The sequence below is a fragment of the Anastrepha ludens genome, chromosome 3 (genome assembly GCF_028408465.1).
Source record: "Anastrepha ludens isolate Willacy chromosome 3, idAnaLude1.1, whole genome shotgun sequence".
In the NCBI taxonomy this organism is placed as follows: domain Eukaryota; kingdom Metazoa; phylum Arthropoda; class Insecta; order Diptera; family Tephritidae; genus Anastrepha; species Anastrepha ludens.
In genome coordinates this window covers 55,586,938-55,606,757 of record NC_071499.1, presented here as the reverse complement: position 1 = coordinate 55,606,757, position 19,820 = coordinate 55,586,938, and the positions used below count along the sequence as shown (strand labels likewise).

General features: G+C 38.7%; 1 protein-coding gene across 1 annotated transcript; it reads left to right on the top strand.

Moving 5' to 3' along the window:
- Nucleotides 1–11,305: 11,305 nt before the first annotated feature.
- LOC128858006 (von Willebrand factor A domain-containing protein 8) lies at nucleotides 11,306–18,089 on the top strand. The gene is made up of 10 exons (XM_054093900.1): nucleotides 11,306–11,667; nucleotides 12,241–12,500; nucleotides 12,555–12,722; nucleotides 13,855–14,019; nucleotides 14,082–14,237; nucleotides 14,304–14,646; nucleotides 14,706–14,952; nucleotides 15,018–17,156; nucleotides 17,226–17,657; nucleotides 17,721–18,089. The coding sequence occupies exons 1-10, from the start codon at nucleotides 11,433–11,435 to the stop codon at nucleotides 17,818–17,820; spliced, it is 4,245 nt and encodes a 1,414-aa protein (XP_053949875.1). The 5' UTR covers nucleotides 11,306–11,432; the 3' UTR covers nucleotides 17,821–18,089.
- The last annotated feature ends 1,731 nt before the right edge of the window (nucleotides 18,090–19,820 follow it).

Sequence of the window (19,820 nt, the reverse complement as noted above, 5' to 3'; positions counted from 1 at the left end):
TAAGAGATGTTATTTTGATATTCAAAGAAAAATGCTATTTTTTAATGCAAATGATCTGATGTTTATTTCATTATAAAGAGAAAGGCATGCCATTAATAATGGAAAATAACATCGGGCAAATGACCACCACGACGACGCTTAGAGGACAAATCCTTTTTATGAAATTTTCCATAACCGAAGTGCAAAATGGCTGCCCTATGTCCTCGATAGTCTTACGAAATCCATCTTTGAGATCTTGAATTAACCCTGGGCTGTTGGCGTAGACTGTCTCTTTCACGTGGCCTCAAAGAAAAAAGCCACAAGGTGTTAAATCACAAGATCTCGGTGGCCAATTGTGATCACCTCTTCGAGAGATAACACGGTCCGGAAACTTTTCCCGTAAAAGATCAATGGTTTCGTTGCTTGTGTGGCACGCAGCGCCGTCTTATTGAAAATAAACGTTGTCCAGATCAATACCGTACAATTCCGGCCATAAAAAATTGTTAATCATCTCTCGATAGCGATAGATAGATAACACCTGTTATTGGAAAAGCCTTTATTTGTATACTGCAGTTGTTGAGTTCACAAGTGTCAAATATGATTGACGTACGACACCATTTCCGATGAGGTGCTTAATTTTGCGCCACATTATACGTATGGAACCGGAATTAATGTTGTTGTTGTTGAAGTGGTTGAGTATTTGTACTTAAATAATCTTAATTAGCGACTGGGCGCCGTTTTATTAAAACTGTTCTCGCCTGGAGGTTTTTTTTTGGTTTGAGTCAAATCCATTTCGTGAGATCCAGATATAACAACAAAACAACAAATTTTGTATCTCTATTATCTGAGATTTCATTAAGGAGTTAGGGGTAGTCAGAGGCCCGAAAAAATTATGATTTTCATTATTTTTATTTCTGCCAGTCAATTGCTTTATTTTACAAAAATAAAAACATAGCATTAATACATCATTTTCCAATTTGTCCTTAGCAAAATTTCAAAAAAAAATTAATAATTGTAAAAGTTAACGCTATTTGAGTGGGACCCGTTTCTCCAGAAGCCCCTTGCGGTGATCATCACAAGTCCTTGGAAATTTATCTTTTTTCACAATTAACAATATGGCGGCCTCAGGAAATATTTTTCAGATTTTCGAGAAAAAAAAACGACAATTAATTGTTAAAAAAGAATCGAAATTTTTGAAAAAAAATCCTTCGACGAGGCACGAGTTTTTTATGTTTTTCAAAAGCAGTAGATATTTTATTGAAGTCAACCAAGCGATTTTTAAGTTACAGTGATCACCAGTTCAAAAAACATAGTTTTGAGAAAACGCATTTAAAGTTTTGCTATCGATTGCCCGAGCGCCCTTTGTTAATAGTTGAATAACTCAAAAAGTAATAGGACTATGAATAAGTTCGTGCGGTTTTTTTTCGAAATTTGAAACTTTATTGACGTAAAATGGTTACAAATTTAATATTCAAAATATTGTCCATCGCTTACTACTACTTTTTCCCATCTTTCTGGCAATTCACGGATTCCCTTTGTGAAAAATTCGGTCGGTTTTGCCGCAATCCACGAATCGATCCATTTTTTGACTTCATCGTAATTACGGAAGTGCTGGTCAGCCAGGCCATGTTGCATCGATCGGAAGAGATAGTAATCGGATGGCGCAAGGTCTGGACTATACGGCGGGTGGGGTAGGACATCCCATTTGAGCGTTTCTAAGTATGTTTTGACCACTTGTGCAACATGTGGCCGAGCATTGTCATGTTGCAAAATAACTTTGTCGTGTCTATCGGCGTATTGCGGCCGTTTTTCTCGCAGTGCTCGGCTCAAACGCATCAATTGTCGTCGGTAGACATCCCCCGTAATCGTTTCATTCGGTTTCAGTAGCTCATAATACACAACACCCAGCTGGTCCCACCAGATACACAGCATAACCTTCAGGCCATGAATATTCTGCGCCGACGTCGATGTTGAAGCATGGCCAGGGTATCCATACGTTGCCCGACGTTTTGGATTGTCGTAATGGACCCACTTTTCATCGCCAGTCACAATTCGATGCAAAAAACCCTTTCTTTTGTGCCGTTGAAGCAGTTGTTCGCATGCCATAAAACGGCGTTCAACGTCTCTTGGCTTCAATTCATACGGCACCCAATGGCCTACCTTTCGGATCATTCCCATGGCTTTTAAACGTTTGGAAATGGTTGATTGATCAACTCCCAAAGTTTTTGCAACCTCTTCTTGCGTTTGAGCCGGATCTTGATCGAGCAATTCCTCCAATTCGGTATCCATGATACGATGACTTTCGGCTGCTTTTTTCTTCATATTAAAATAATGAAGAAGAATTCCCCGCAAAAACACATTATTTGGCACGAAATTCGACATTTTCAAGTGTGGTAAAAATATTGTTGTTTACGCTCCAAATAAAAAACTTATACTGACGTTTGTGCCTTACGACAGTAGCTCTCCAATGAATGTTTGGAAATGTGGATCGATGGAATAATAATCAAGTTACGCCATCTGTTGTAGAACCGCACGAACTTATTCATAGTCCTATTATTTGTGGGATTCATTTCAAACTTTCACACAATATTTTTAAGACATTGTACCTACTTTAAGAAAATGCAAAAAAAAACAAAATTCTTGCAGTGATACATGACAGGCTCTAGCGAGAGCATAGGTAATTTGTCCGCTGGATCTTGTACGATAGCCATACTTTTTTATTGTAGTACATGTAGTTACTTGATTCCAGCTCTTTCGGCTAAAGCATAATAGAGTGAAACAGTGGATATTTTTATTGTCTTGAATGGGGTAGCAACTACCACCGCCTTTTTTATGTCTAGTTCCGAACCTTTTCTTGCTAGGTCATCTGTTTTTTTATTACTCTCTATATTCCTGTGTCCGGGAACCCATATCAGAGTAATTTCAAGTCAAAGACCAAGCAATTCTAGTTGCTTTATACACTGAAACTAGTTTGGTTGAAATGGAGTTGGAGTCTAAGGCCTTTATAGCTGCTTGACTGTCTAAAACGATAGCTACTCTTGCACGGAATACATACATAGATGAATTTTAGAATATGATTCTGAATAAAAATTTTTATAATTTTTCCAAAAATAAACTTATATTTCGTATGATAAAATTGTAGTTTCAAAGGTATCTCAAGTGATGGGTATATAAAGGGTGGTTAAGTTTCAAGGGCTGGTGTTGATTTTGAATAAAATACAATTTTTTGTAGGAATTTATTATCATTTTTTTTTTATTATGACAATACTGCTATGATTTAATTACGTAAAGAACAAAATATTAGCCAAATAGCTGCCGCGGCCTCGACGGCACACCTCCATCCGATGGTCCAAATTTTCGATGACGCTGAGGCATAAGGTTCTATGCCGTTAATGTGTCGAATTATCTCATCCTTTAGCTCTTGAATTGTTGCTGACTTATCGACGTACACCTTTTCTTTCAAATAACCCCAAAGAAAGAAGTCCAACGGTGTCAAATCACATGATCTTGGCGGCCAATTGACATCGCCACGACGTGAGATTATTCGGTCATCAAATTTTTCGCGCAAAAGAGCCATTGTTTCGTTAGCTGTGTGACAAGTGGCACCGTCCTGTTGAAACCACATATCGTCCACATCCATATCTTCCAATTCGGGCCATAAAAAGTTCGTTATCATCTCACGATAGCCAACACTATTCACAGTAACTGCCTGACCGGTCTCATTTTGGAAAAAACGGCCCAATGATGCCGCCGGCCCATAAACCGCACCAAACAGTCACTCTTTGTGGTGTATTGGTTTTTCGGCAACCACTCTTGGATTATCATTCGCTGAGGTGAAAATGTGCCTCATCACTGAAGATGATTTTTTTTGATATGCATTTTGATTTTCATAATAAGCCTGAATAACTTTAACGGGTTGCTCGATTGTGTATCTTTCCATGGTTCAAATTGAGTCAATCTAAAATTGAAAAATGTCGAATGGAATGCAGAAAAAAACTTGACGGTTAGGTGTGGTTCACATTCATATGCCGGGAATTATGGGAAAAGATATATCAATAATTTCTTCGTTTTCTTTTCAAGATCACACTTATGTAACGATCACCCAAAAGGATTAATCACAAGGGACTGTTTTTCAGTGCACGTTTAACTCTGGTTCAACCCAGTTTAAAAATTCTGCAAAACAAAAACTGGGCCTAAGAAATGGTTTGCGGGCACTTAAATGCATGAATTATTATTTGCTCCTACACATTTAGCTCCCTGACTCTTTCTCCATTTAGAGCTGATGATGTGCAGAATGCAAATCTGAACGCCATTCACTTGGGAGCGGCCAGGACGATTCCTCTACATATAAGACAGCTCACAACTTCCGGGATTAGCCCAAGAATTCTCTGCGTAGCTTTCGAACAGCCGTTCGGGAGTGAGCTAACGTGCGAAGCATCCCAGGATAGCTGGTTATGCGCTAGGTTTGGGACCCGAAAGTTTTCTAAATATCGCTTATAAGGTTATAGCGAGCGTATTATGTGAAAGGCTGGAACCCACCATCAACCTACTGATTGGACCTTATCAGTGTGGCTTTAGACCTGGAAAATCCACCATCGACCAAATATTCACAATTCGGCAAATCTTGGGAAAGACCGATAAAAGGAGAATCGGACACACACCATCTTTTCGTCGACTTCAAAGCTGCATTCGACAGTACGAAAAGGAGTCTCCTGTATGAATTTGGTATCCCCGCAAAACTAATACGGCTATGCAAGATGACGTTGCTTAATACCAGAAGTGCCGTCAGAATTGATACGGACTTCTCCCACCCATTTGATACCAAACGAAGTTTCAGACAGGGTGACTCGCTGACTTCTTTAACCTGATATTGGAGAGGATCGTACGAGCCGCAGAACTTAATCGCTCAGGCACAATTTTTTACAATTGCTGGTGTATGTCAACTCTCTCCAAACTGTATAAAGAGGCAAATCGAATGCGTCTGGTGGTGAACGAGGACAAAACGAAACAGTCGGCGCACTCGCGTATTGCCAACCACGTCACTGTTGACAGTTATGATTTCGAGGTCGACTTCGTTTATTTAGGAACCAGCATTAACACCGATAACAATGTCAGCATAGAAATCCAACGAAGAATCTCTCTTGCCAACAAGTGTTACTTTGGACAGAAAGGTTTTGGGCCTTTACACGTTGGCAACGGCGGGTATCGCAGATGATGGAACGATAAGCTATATAAGCTTTACGATTACATAGACATAGCGCAGCGAATAAAGATGCAGCGGCTACGTTGACTGGATCTTGTCGTCCAAATGGATACAAACGCTCTGGCTCGGAAAGTATTCGATGCGGTACTAGCTGGTGGTAGCAGAGGACTTCCCTTCCTCCAGTGTTCGGCGTTCACTATTACATTGGCGTCAGCTTCGTCTTTGAAGAAATATGGGGCGATGGTTCCTCCAACCCATAGGCCGCACCAAACGTTTAGATTAGATTTGTGGGGGGTTGGACAAGTCCAAGCACTCAGTCAGTAGACCATTGTACTACACATCGGGTTGCTTTCCAGCCCAAATACGGAAATTTTTGAAGTAGCCATTAAGCCAAAAATGGGCCTCATCGCTGAACACCATAAGTTGGCCTGGATGCGCGATGAATACTTTTCACAAAAGCGTCGATTTTCGTAATCCAATTATACGATTTGTAAACGTTATTGAGGCGTAAGTCTTTCCCTTGATGAAATGTCAATGAATACTGAAAAAAAATTATTTATTTAGTTTGTCAGTAGTCACGCGGTATCTGTCAAAAAAAACCCCTATTGGAAAAACTACCTCCAATCTGATCACACTTTACAATTTGAGGCCTTTAAGGACCAAACTAATAAAATATTGTTGGTTTACTTTCTATTGCTGAATTAGTTGGACCTTTTATGCATACATATTTATTACTATTATAAAATATTTGTTTGCTTAAACGCTGGTTATGAGGTGCATAGTGGCAAATACATATTTATATTTTTGATAAAAACTTTTTTCTATCTTTTCCCAACTAAAAACACTTCCATTTCAAGACAACTTCAAATGCATAAGTCGTATTTGGGCCAATCTAGAGAAATAAATATCACCATCGTATTCAGCATACCTTAAATACTTTGATAGATGTGTTCGCTGCATGTCGCGTTTTTGAACTACATAGTAGAATGTTATATTATATTAATATATAATATATGTACATACATATCAATAGTTGCACAACTACATGCATACGTAAAAATTGTCATAAGCCGACTTGATTAAACAGAACAGTAACAAAGTAGCTTGTATGTATGTATATATTGTTGCTGTTCTTTTGGGAATACGTACTTGCATATGGTATGTAAGTATGTGCATACTGGCGCGTACTAGTGATATTTTTATACTCTTCGTAGTGGTCGTACACCGAGATTTGGTACTGTGGGAAAAAGTTTGCTGATAAAAATATTCTTCAAGGCGACAGTTGCAAAAATTACTCGACTTAAACAGGAAAAGGTATGGGACGTACATATGTATGTAGGACATACATACTTACTTTTTGAGAATTTGTATTTGCTTATAATTTTATAATCATTATTGACTTATCTACTTATTGTTAGTATTATTTTAATGAGAATGGCACAAGAACACATACGTAAGTAAGTACTTATGGGAATTTTTATTTTTAATTTTCTCACTCCACATTTGTACTAACACTCATATATATTTAGTAAGATAAGGCTTTATTTCTATCTCATATTTTATTAAGGACTTGCGCCTTTGACTCGAACTTCCTATTTCTCAGTTATTTAAATAACACCATTGCCAAGTCTTATTCCTCACTTGCTTTCATTTTCAGCCTTGTCGTTATACTAAATATTAAAGCTTCGTTCATTCATTTGGAGCCCATATCACGTTTGTGACATTAATAGACTTGAACGCGTGAAAAAAAAGAATTCTACTCGTTTTGTTCTCAGAGTGTTCAATTTCGCCCATCCGATTCCTTTGTATGATTCAAAATGTGCATTAATAAATTTCAAATCTTTACAAATAAGAAGAAGCATACTCTCGCTCTGCTTTATTTTTAATATGTACTTCAACTGGGGTAATAGACTCTCCAGTTATCTTACGACGCGAAATGGAGAGATTAATATGGTGGCGTCGATCGTGGTACCGCTACTTTGCTCTCAGCGAATTTGTGAGAATCACTGTGTGTTTGACGTCGCACTTGTGCAAATTATTTGTGAGTTGTTTATGTAATTTCTTCTTATTCTTGCATTCTTGTTCGCAATTTCACATCTCTCTCATGCAACTGCACCAATGCGACGTCACGCACTCTCTGATGGGCACAATCTTGTTTCTATCATTCTTGCCTTGAGGCGTATACATATATTTTTTATCAAGTTTGGCCATCTAAAGCAAAATTGTGAGAGTGACTTCGGCAGGAGAATTCTGATGATCAGTTCACAGGTATTCTTTGGCTGCAATGATTTTGTTTTTATATCACCAACCCAATCTAAGTTTTGTCATAAACAATCTGCTGTGACGTTAGCAAATCAGCCGAACTTCTTCTAGAGAGGATAACTGAAAAACGAAATTGGGCGAGTAACTTCGGCTGCCATGCCACAAGAGACTCGGCAGCAGAATTCTCCTTGCTCATTCCATACGTATTCACACCCTCGTTCAAACAGTCGTTGTTCAGACGAGGACATCGACGAGGACTGTGTTGATTTTTTTCGTATATTACCGACACAATCTCAGTTTTTTCGTAATCAAAATGCTGTCATGACCTCGGCTACGTCAGCCAACCAGCTGTTGCTTCCAAACTCGCTGTGAACTGGTTAACGGCCTGATTTGGCCATACCTTCTGAATATTTTTCGCCGACTATTTTCATTTACCTTAAAGAAATCTGTGGAGAAATTATAAGCTCTTTTTGGAGCGAATCAGAACTGTAATTGCCTCTTATGCCTCTGCACTTAGAACTTTGAGAGAATTTAATCAAGTTTCAAAATCTTTGGCTTTTGATTTTTCATTATTTAAGCAATATTTCAAATTTCCACTTAATGAATTATTTAAATAAATGTAGTTTGTAAGAAAACATATTTGTATTGCCAAATTTAAATAATCAATTAATTTTCTCCTAACTCGTGATAAAGCGCTTTGATTTCATGGGTCTTTTCTTCTTCTTCTTCTTCTTCTTCTTCTTCTTCTTCTAGATTAGCGCGATAACCGCATAAGCGATTTTGTCCGAATCTTTCTCATGCTAACCGACGCCAGTTAGACACACCAAGTGAAGCCAAGTCCTTCTCCACCTGATCTTTCCAGCGCAGAGGGGCCCAGCTGGTACCGCATCGAATACTTTCAGAGCCGGAGCGTTTGTATTCATTCGGACGACAGACCCAGCCTGTGTAGCCGCTGGATCTTTATTCGCTGTGCTATGTCTACGTCGTCGTAAAGCTCATGCAGCTCACTGTTTCATCGCTTACGATACTCGCCGTCGCCAACGTGCAGAATCTTTCTCTCAAACACTCCCCCTCATCGGATGTTGTCATCGTCTAAGCTTCTGCGCCATAAGTTAGGACGGGCATGATGAAAGCCATGTAAAGTGTTAGTTTTGCTCGTCGAGGGAGGTCTTAACTGCTCAATTGCCTACTTAGTCCAAAGTAGCACTTGTTGAAAAGAGAGATTGGGACCTTTCATTATCGGAAAATATAAAAACTCATAGAAGGCTGTGGCTAAGGCATGATTGTTGTTATTTTACGAGTATATTATGCCATATTCCATACCTAATGGCGTACATGGACTTTTCGAATAAAGAAATAATTTCGTTTATACCTCGCACTGCTTATTTATTTCATTTCGACCCGCCCTTATTGTAAAACTCTACGGTTTTCATCCTTTCTTTCGCAGCCATAGCTGTTAGGATGCCATTCATTTGGTCTCTGGTTTAATGCTCACTATAGACGTAAAACATTAATTATGGAAAAATATTCCTAATAGCAATCGTCCTTCAGAGGATAGTGATAGACCTCCATCATTAGGAGCAGTGTAGTGTCCTCCAAATGTAAAACAAAATGAAGCAGCGATTCACACATTGGAGGAGAAGCTTTACGAATTGCCAAACAAAAAGCCAATTTACATACAGAGACATCTGGAAGGGAGACACTGGAAATTCTCTCATCTTCTGGTTCGGATATAGTATTCTACTTATACAATCCGCGAACATGTAAAACGGAGAACGTTCGTCAAAGGTTGCTTAAATATTTCAATGAAGAAGAAAAAATAGGCTGGTTAAATAATATTTTTTTTTTATTTACATATATGTATTGTATATCTCTATGAATTTTTGTACTTGAATAAAAAAATTAAATTAAAAATACTTCGTATATAAATACTTAACTTAAAATTAACTTGAATATCTAGAAATGAAAAACACAATTTTGAATTCAACATAAGCAGGTCCCATAAGTTTTTTAAATCATGCCTACTTTACTAGCAAATATCATATTATCCTGTATTGGAAACCATTTGATTGGAAACCAGCACATAACTTTCTCACACAAAAGAAGGAAACGAATGAAGCCAAAAATTGTTTTGCAGCCAACTTTAAGATTTAAAATACGAATAAGAGCAGAAATCGTGTCGCTACTACGGGAGACAAAATCCCCTCTCTCTTCCCCGTCCGTTCTTCTCCAACGAACAAAATATTTCCCTTCCAAATATTTCCCTGTATAAATCGGCACGAAGGATGCATTTTTTGATTAATTTTTTAATTTTTTTTATTGTTAAATAACGTGTTTTATTTAATAACAAAAAAAGTTTCTTCATAAGAAAGATATGGCAAATTAAAATAATTCAGTTACAGTTTTGAGGCCACAGCTTAAATGATGCACTAAATTAAAAGTATTCAAAAAACATAAACACAATAATATTTCGATGTCATGATTACGGCTAATACTAAGTGGGGTATCCCTTTTGATTCAGAACAGCTTTTAATCGGGAATTCATAGATTCTACAAGTTTTGCTGTATAATCGGAACTAATTTTATCCCATTCTTCCTGTAGTGCCCGTTTCAGATCAGAAGCATTAAAAATATTGTGGTTTCTTATATTATTTACCAGCACTGACCACAAATTCGTAATAATGTTGAGATCGGGACTCTGTGCTCCATGTGGGCAGTTCCAGACAAGCCAAGTGCTTACCATTCCAAACGTATGCTTGGGATCGTTGTCTTGGTTGAACCTAAACGAATCCCTAATGCCCATTTATCCGCACTTTGTACTAAATTATCTTTTAGCAAATCCAGATACATCTCTTTATTCATGTTTCCTTCGATAAATGTTAAATTTCCAACGCTATAATATGTTGAACAATTGAGGAAATAATAGCAACAATTTCGGCAATTTTTCGTTGTCTTTTGCCTTCTTTATAATGACAAATAACGTCTTCCCTTTTTTCAAGTGAGGTCCGTTTTCCCATTTTAAAAAATTTTAATTATTTCAACTTTTCTTTACAAAAATTTTTTGAGAATGACATAAGACGCTACGCTAAACAGAAAAAAATACATTTCACCGTTATTGCATTATCAGCGCAAATATAAAATACACTGCATCATTTAAGCTGTGAGCATATTTTGATGAGAAAACTATTTTTTTTTTCTATATTTTTTCAGCAAGCTTTGTTTTTGTGGTTGTTGTTTCTGCAGTGGTTAACAGTACATACATATCTCATTACAAGTCGTGTAAATTTTTTTAATTAAATTTAATAAACATGGAGGCATTTTCTTTTTTCTAAAAAAGTATTACCTGCGTCAAACACGCTGTGAGTCACTGTAGCATATCCATGGTAGGTATGTATGTATGTATGTAAATGAAATTATTGCTTTGGTATGTTTACTTTATTTTATTTTATTTTGTTTGGTTCAATTTTATATAATTAATATATTTTATAAGATAAGTTGCAATAAGTATTAATCCTTGATTTGCCTTTTAGAAATTAAGTATTTATGCTCATACATATGTACATATGCACACCAGATATATTTGCCGTAATTGTTAAGAAAACCAAAAATTGAATTGAAGTAATGCTGCAATGAAATATGTTTTTTATATTTATTTTTATATTCTGCTACTTGTAAAAATTTATCACATTTGCTGATTGCAAATAAAGTAAGTAAAAAAAAAGCATAATATTAATTAGTAATAATTTGTTTTTGGTAGGCGAGTGAATGATGTTCTGTACTACAATTCGATGAACTTATCGATGTCTGCAAATATCGATGTGTCTCTTTCATTCCCATCAACATTTAGTTGTAATCAGCTGTTTGTATTTACGTTTCAAGTTCCTTAATTTTTCTTCAAGCAAATGGATGTTATGTTGAGCATAATTATCTCACGGTCCAGTTCTTAGTACAATTGATAGCATTATAAGTTTAAATCTATTTGAGTGAAATGTTAGCAACATTAAGTAGAACTACAAAAACAACAAGTGCTTTGCTATGGCATCATATAAAGTTAAAATCACCACCGTTTGCGCCAATTTATATGAAATTTTATACAACAAAATCAGAGGAAGCAATGACTGTGAATGAAGGAACTAAAATCAACAGCGAACGAATAAAAATTGGAGATGTAACAAAAGCTTTAAAGGCACCAAAGAATCCAGAGCTGGTGCCACAAAAATATGGTAATTTTACGATGCTAATCAAAAACATTAATAAAGGTCAAAGTCCGAATTAGAAGACAGACAACGTATTTGCGCTTGGGTGAAGAATAATCTTTACTATTGCCATCAATTCAGAACAGACAGATTAAATTATCGTTGCCAAACATTTAGCGTTCTCAACACAGTCGTGACTACGTTACCGGAAGGATCCGGATTTACATTTTAGCATTTATTGTCAGTTTATAGAAAATAGTTTAGGCTTTTTACTCTATAATTAAAATACTTAGATCTACCAGTCACCTGATGCTGTTGTTGTTGTAGCAGCATAAACATTCCCCATACTTACATACGAGGAATGCTGCTGGAGTGACAGTCCTTAGCCGGATATAAATCCGGGACGTTTCGGTATCGTAGAACCGACTGTCGTGGAAACGACCTGAAGCTGTTCCTCTTAACTGGTGTAAGAATTTATTTAATTTCCTCTGTGATAACAGAAAATTAACAACACTATGCGTCATGTGCAGCTGCAAAGCAGGCGTTCAATGTACCATCGTTTTAATTTAAAACTACTTTTGTTTAATTTTTTTAATTTAGTGCAATACAGCGAGGATGGTACACTAGAACTGACACAATCAGCGCTGCATCATTTGCGATGGATGCTGCAAAAGGATATCTTGAAGCAAGATATGTTCCTGATAGGTCAGCCTGGATCACTACGCCGGCAGCTAGCAATGCAATTTTTAGAGCTAACACAACGTGAATTAGAATACATCGCGTTGAGTAGAGATACAACCGAAAGTGATCTGAAGCAACGGCGAGAAATTAAGAATAAAGCTGCTATTTATTATGATCAGGTGGGTTGTAACTTTGTAATTCATTTTACATAAATGACAATTCGAATTTTTCAGTGTGCCGTGCGTGCTGCTGTTAACGGACGTGTATTAGTGCTCGATGGCGTGGAGCATGCTGAACGCAATGTATTACCCATTTTGAATAACTTACTGGAAAATCGTGAAATGCATTTAGAAAATGGCAAATTTCTAATGGCTCCCGAGCGTTACGACAAATTATTAGAGGTGTGTTAAAGTTGTATTTTATCGCTTTATAAAGGGTGGTTAAGTTTCAAGGGCCGGTGATGATTGTGAATCAACTACAATGTTTTTAGGAAATTATTGTAATTTCTCTTTATTATGATAATATTGGTATGGATCAATTACGTATGGAATCAAATATCGGCAAAATAACCGCCGCGGCCTCGGCGGCACACCCCACTCCGATGGTCCAAATTTTCGATGACGCTGAGGCATAATTGAGGTTCTATGCCGTTAATGTGCCGAATTATCTTATCCTTAGCTCTTGAACTGTTGCTGGCTTATCGACGTACACCTTTTCTTTCAAATAACCCCAAAGAAAGAAGTCCAACGATGTCGAATCACATGATCTTGGCGACCAATTGACATCACCGCTGCGTGAGATTATTCGGCCATCAAATTTTTCGCGCAAAAGAACCATTGTGTATGACAAGTGGCACCGTCCTGTTGAAACCACATATCGTCCACATTCATATCTTCCAATTCGGGCCATAAAAAGCTCGTTATAATCTCACGATAGCGAACACTATTCACAGTAACCGCCTGACCGGCCTCATTTTGGAAAAAATACGGCCCAATGATTCCGGCGGCCCATAAACCGCACCAAACAGTTGTTGTTGTAGCATCATAAACATTCCCCATATTTACATACCGGGAATGCTGATGGACTGACAGTCTTCGGCCGGATAAAAATCCGGGTGGTTTCGGTAACGTAGAACCGACTGTGTTGTTGACGCACCAAACAGTCACTCTTTGTGGTGCATTGGTTTTTCGGCAATCACTCTTGGATTATCATTCGCCCAAATGCGGCAATTCTGCTTATTGACGAATCCACTGAGGTGAAAATGTGCCTCATCACTGAAGATGATTTTCTTCACGAAGTGCGCAATATGCATTTTGATTTGAACGCCCATTTTCATAATAAGCCTGCATAACTTTAACGCGTTGCTCGATTGTGTATTTATCAATGGTTCAAATTGAGTTAGTCTGAAATTGAAAAATGTCAAATGAAATGCAGAAAAAAACTTGGCGTTTAGGTGTGGTTCACATTCAACATCGGCCCTTGAAATTTAGCCACCCTTTAATTACTATTTTATACATTAAATTAACTCAACAGACATATACCAAAGAGGAGCTAGACAAATTGGGTGTTCTACGAGTATCGGAAGATTTTCGAGTGGTTGCGCTAGGTCTTCCTACACACAAATATAAAGGAACTCCCTTAGATCCACCTTTGCGCTCTCGCTTTCAATCGCGAAATGTTTCACACTATGCCTTTGACGTAAGTTAAAGTAAAGTTATTGGCCTAATGAGTCCATATGTTAAGATTTGTACATATTTTAGGAAATTTTAATCGACCTGCAACATCATGCGCCGAATGTACCGGTTGAAAATCTCAGAAGTTTGGTTAGCTTTGGTATGGCGATTCAAGCTGCAGAACAGACTGACTATCTGCCTGACTTTCCGCTGGACAATCTGCATTTGGTGGCAAAAATGATGGTAAGTATTTGAAATAACATTTTCATAATAATTTTTCCAATAAACCGGTTTTGTGTTTACCTGCAGCAAGCAAATCCGCACATAAGTGTACATGACGCCATAACCCGCATCTATCCCTACCAAACCTCAATGAAAAAAGAGCATATCGATCGCATTAAATCGTTACTGAAGTCTTTCAAAATAGACCCAGTAAAAAGCAAACCCGTAAAATCTATATCTACAAGCAGCACAAAGGATGAGGCGACGCCTACTTTGCAGTTTAAAATAGATGAGGTGTCTATTTCAGCGCCTGGTGGTCAGCGGTTAGCATCTCCACAAAAAGTGGCGCAATTCGTAGACCTCGATCATCAGCGCAATGTGCTAGCCGCAATGGTGCAATCAATCGCAGTGGGCGACATTTGTTTGATTGGTATGCACCTTCTCAAAAATGTATTAAAATAATTGTATAAACATCTCTTTATCGGCTAGGTCAAAAGGGTGTAGGCAAAATAACTCTCACCAATCATTTGGTGCATTTGCTGAACCAATCTGTTGAGACAATGATTCTCTATGAGGACATGACTTCACGAGATTTAATACAGCAGCGTATAACTTCGTCCGAAGGTGATACAATATGGCGTGATTCACCATTGGTGCGCGCCGCAAAATACGGTTCAGTTGCCGTTCTAAATGGCATACATCGTCTGCACAAGAGTACAATTGTTGCGCTGCAGCGGTGCGTATATTTTTGTATTTTTTACCTACTATTCAAATTCTAATATTTTTCACTTTTGTTTGTAGTTTAATTCAGGATCGCGAATTGCAACTCTGCGACGGCACAATTTTACTAAGTTCTGCGCGTTATGATGCGCTCATTCAGCAAGGTTACACTAAACTACAGCTGGCTGAGAAAAGTATACTCAAAATGCACGACTCGTTTCGCATTATAGCGCTGGGTGAGCCACCGAATCTCAGTCAACCATCTCAAAATTGGCTCACTTCTGAAATGTTGAGTTTATTCCTTTTCCTCGAAGTGCGCCCACTTCAACAAAGTGAGGAATATGAAATCATACAAAAGCTTTATGGAGAAATCAATGCAGATATTCATAAAATCATTAAATTGTCGCATTATTTACGCGAATCAACCGATCCGACACTCTCGAACTTAGCTGGTACTTTGTCAACGCGTCAATTATTGAAAATCGCGCGGCGTACCTCCGCCTTTCCAAGCGGCGACGCTGAGGCAAATGCTTTGACCTCCGCCTACGATGTGTTGCAAAATACTTTTCTCGCCAAATTTATGCCCGCTTTGCCACGTGCCGCACTTGAAGATGCCATTGCGCGCGTTGGTATCGAGAAGAGTCGTACGCGCTCAGGTATTCGTCGTAAAATTAACGTTGAAGGCAATGTGCTAACTATAGGCAACACCTCAATGCCGCTTGTCGCTACGGACGCGGAATCGAAAGTACCCAGCACGCTTTTCTATGAGATGCCACAGCATGTGGAGCTCTTAGAGCGGCTATTGCAGGACTTCATTATTGGTGAGCATCTCTTGTTGGTTGGTAATCAGGGAGTGGGCAAAAATAAATTAATCGATAAACTACTGCAGCTGATGAATAAACCACGCGAGTACCTGCAATTGCATCGCGATACCACCGTGCATAGCTTAACAGTGCAATCGACGCTTCGCGATGGTCAGGTGATCTACGAGGACAGTCCACTGGTGAAAGCTGTCAAGAGCGGACACATTTTGGTGATTGATGAAGCTGATAAAGCTCCCGTAAATGTGACATGCATACTGCGTACCTTGGTGGAAAATGGCGAAATGTTCCTCTCAGATGGACGCAAAATAGTAGCAACCGGCGAAGGTGCCGCTGCTAAGGAGGCCGGTCATACCGGCGAAATCATTGAAATGCATCCCAATTTCCGTGTAATTGTATTGGCAAACAGACCCGGCTTTCCTTTCCTCGGCAACGACTTCTTTGCCTCTTTGGGTGACGTCTTCAGCTGTCATGCCATTGATAATCCGTCACCTGATTCAGAAATCTACTTGCTTCAAAAATATGGTCCGTCAGTGCCGAAGAAGACGCTCGCAATGCTAGTGAACGCATTTGGTGAGCTCCGTACAATGGCCGATGAAGGTTTACTCAATTACCCTTACTCCACCAGAGAGGTGGTTAACATTGTTAAGCACCTTGAAAAATACCCGAATGACTCAATGTCCGAACTGGTAGGCAACGTGCTGGACTTTGACAAATATCAGTCCGAGGCGCTGGAGCAGGTGACAACAGTGCTGTCCAAGCATGGCCTGCCCATTGAAGCGTATGCGCGCAATGAACTGTTTGCACTGCGGCGCAAGAAGCAAATCCAGCTGACGGTGGAGCGCAAAAGCGGACTTGACGTATCTGCTCCCAAATACGGTAAGGTAGATCCAAAGAACGAACCACATGTGGGTGGCAACACATGGGCGGGGGGTACCGGTGGTCGCGATACAGCTGGCCTGGGCGGCAAAGGTGGCCCCTTTCGCCTAGATGCCGGTCACAAAGTGCATCAGCTCTCTGACGAAGAGAAAGACGATATACCTGAAGAGGTGAAACGTGCAGCACGTGAAATGAATCGCAAAGCATTCGAAGACAAGCTAAAAGAGATTCGCATGTCCGCGCATGATCACGAAATATATGCACAATTTAACGAACCCATACGAAAACAGGTACAACAACTGAAGGCAGTATTAGAAGCTTTGCAGACGAAGAGTAAGGAACGGCAATGGCAGAAGTACCAAACGCATGGCGAACTAGATGACACGCGCCTGATTGAGGGTATTACTGGCGAAAAGAATATCTATAGACGACGTGCGGAGGCCAATCCTTGGGCGGATCATATTCAGGAGAAACCGAATCGCCTGAAGTTGGTGGTTGATGTATCCGGTTCCATGTATAGGTAAATTCATATTAGGCGTATTAATTAAATGAAACTTTTAAGTACTATTTCTGCCTTCGCTGTTTCCAGATTTAATGGTTACGATGGTCGTTTGGATCGCGAACTCGAAGCCGTCGTTATGGTTATGGAAGCATTCGAGGGTTTTGAAAAGAAAATCGTCTACGACATTGTTGGTCATAGCGGTGAGGGTTGGGAGATACCATTTGTCTGCGCTGGCAGTCCACCAAAAACAGATAAAGAACGTTTCGAGACAATCCGTATGATGCACGCACATTCCCAGTTTTGTTGGTCCGGCGACAGTACTGTAAAGGCTATCAAAGAAGCTGTAAATACATTGTCGACTGAGGACTATGACAACTCAATTGTGGTAGTGCTTAGCGATGCGAATTTATCACGTTACGGAATACAACCGAAAGAGCTGGCAAAGGCGCTTATGAACGGCGAACCGAAGGTGAAAGCTCATATGCTGTTCATTGGTAGTTTGGAGGAGGAAGCTGACGAGTAAGCTGTTATAAATTTGTTGATAAATTTGAAATGTTTATCCTTTCTATTGTTTATTTGTAGAATTAATGCTCAAATGCCTGCTGGCCATAGTTACGTTTGCATGGACCTGACGAAATTACCACAAATTCTGAAACAGATTTTCACTTCCTCATTGCTGTGATATGTTTAGAAAACAATATTTATTTTCAGTGTCCATAATACCTTTCCAAGTCAAAAGTAGTTCAATTTTAAACCTGTAATGTTGTGTTAAACATTGCGTATGCAATACTAATATGTACATATGTTTATGTGCTTAAAGAAAAAGTGTTTATATACATATGTATATAACCCCAGAGTGTGTATTTTTCAATAACTGTTAGCATATTTGTAAGTTCGTAGACTATATGAAATAAATTGGTATACAAAAAATATAAAAATACGGGAATCTGTCAGCAACTAAAAACACTTTTAAATAACTTGTTTGTTATCGGCCGATAACTCTCCTTTCCCCAGTAGTGAAGACACTTGAACCCCTTCTACTCCCACTCCTCACGAAACACCTGACCCCAGCCCCAAATCACTTTACTAAGAAAAACTAAGAAAAACGTTGTACTAAATTATAAGGCATGCATGTTGTCTAATAAATTATTAGCTCTAGGATTTGGATGAGGGGCAAGGCGATTACTGTATCGCTAACTGCTATTGCCGATTTCTGCATATATTGTTGAGACTTTCAGGTCACGGTGTAAAACGTCGTTGCTTACAAACCAAGGCGCATTGGCGCTCATGCGCAGCTCTTTAGACTGAAATGTCTGCAGGATTACCAATTCCGATTTTGTAGCTGAATCCCATATTTGAACTCCATAGGTCCATATTGGTTTGAGTATTACTTGGGATAGAAGCACTTTATTGTCTAGTGGCAACACAGATTTTTGCCCAAGTAACCAATACAATAGCGTAGTTTTAGTCCGATTTGATTCCGCTTTAAAAATATGTGAGATCGCCATGTAAGAGCCTGTCTAGCAGAATACCTAAGTATTCTGTTTGGGAAAATTGTGTGTTGCTTAAAGTCACAGTTACAGAAGATCCGTTGCGAAGGGTGAAAGTTATTTGCATGGATTTGCTTTCGTTTGCTTTTATACGCCATTTTTTCAACCAGGCGCAGACATTAACCAGGTTTCCTTGTAGCTTAAAAGAAGCAACTGAGACATGATTAATCTTAGCCAATACAACAGTAACATCTGTATATGTGGCTGTGTGTGTGTTCGTCGAGAAGGGAAGATCGGCTGTAAACAGCGTCCTATGGCGCTTTCCTATGGTACACCTGCTTTAATTGTGTGGAGGTCGATGATTTCGTCGTTTACTTTGACAAGAAAATGTCTGTTCTGAAGATATGATTTTAAGCGAATGTAGTAACTATGTGATAGACTCGTGCCTCGGCCCCCATGTCACACCTCATCAAAAACCTGCGCCATGTCTAGAAAAATTGCAACACAATGATCCTTCTTCTCAAGTGCTTCTCTAACGAAATTAAATACGCAGTTCCCCTGCTTAATAGTGGAGTGATGTCTGCGAAATCCAAATTGTTGCGGGGGTGGGTATGAGGGAAGAAGAGACCATATTCAGAGGTTTCCTTGTGCATTCATTTATCACTGTGGTAGCATTTTTTGTCACATCCTCCGATCTGGAGGTATACACGCTGGTGTTTAGTTCAAACGTCTGCGTACTCCCTTTACATGCTACTTTTAGTATGCGAGGTGGGACTATCAATGATTAAGGGGTGATATACAGTTAGAAGGTCGAACAAAAACGAATTGTCCAGATATTTTTCTAAGAAAAGTTTTAATTTATTGATCTAAAAATTTGTACACATATTATGTTATCTTTTAACTGTATTTAAGACTTAGTATTAGTAAAAATATTTATTTGGAAAAGGGCTACAGCTGATCTCCGCGAGCTTCTCTCAAAAAAGACGTTTTGCGGTGGATCCTCGGAAATGAAAAAAACCAAACTGACTTCCTTAAAGTAAAGTTAAATCTAGTAATTAATCGAAGGAATAAGGAAAATACATTTTTTTGACAAATTATCGGTTTCTCAAAAAAAAATCGTTTTTTGAAAAAAATTTCGGCCTTAAATTGTTAATAAAAAATATTTATCGGTGAGAAAAAATCTTCGATTAAT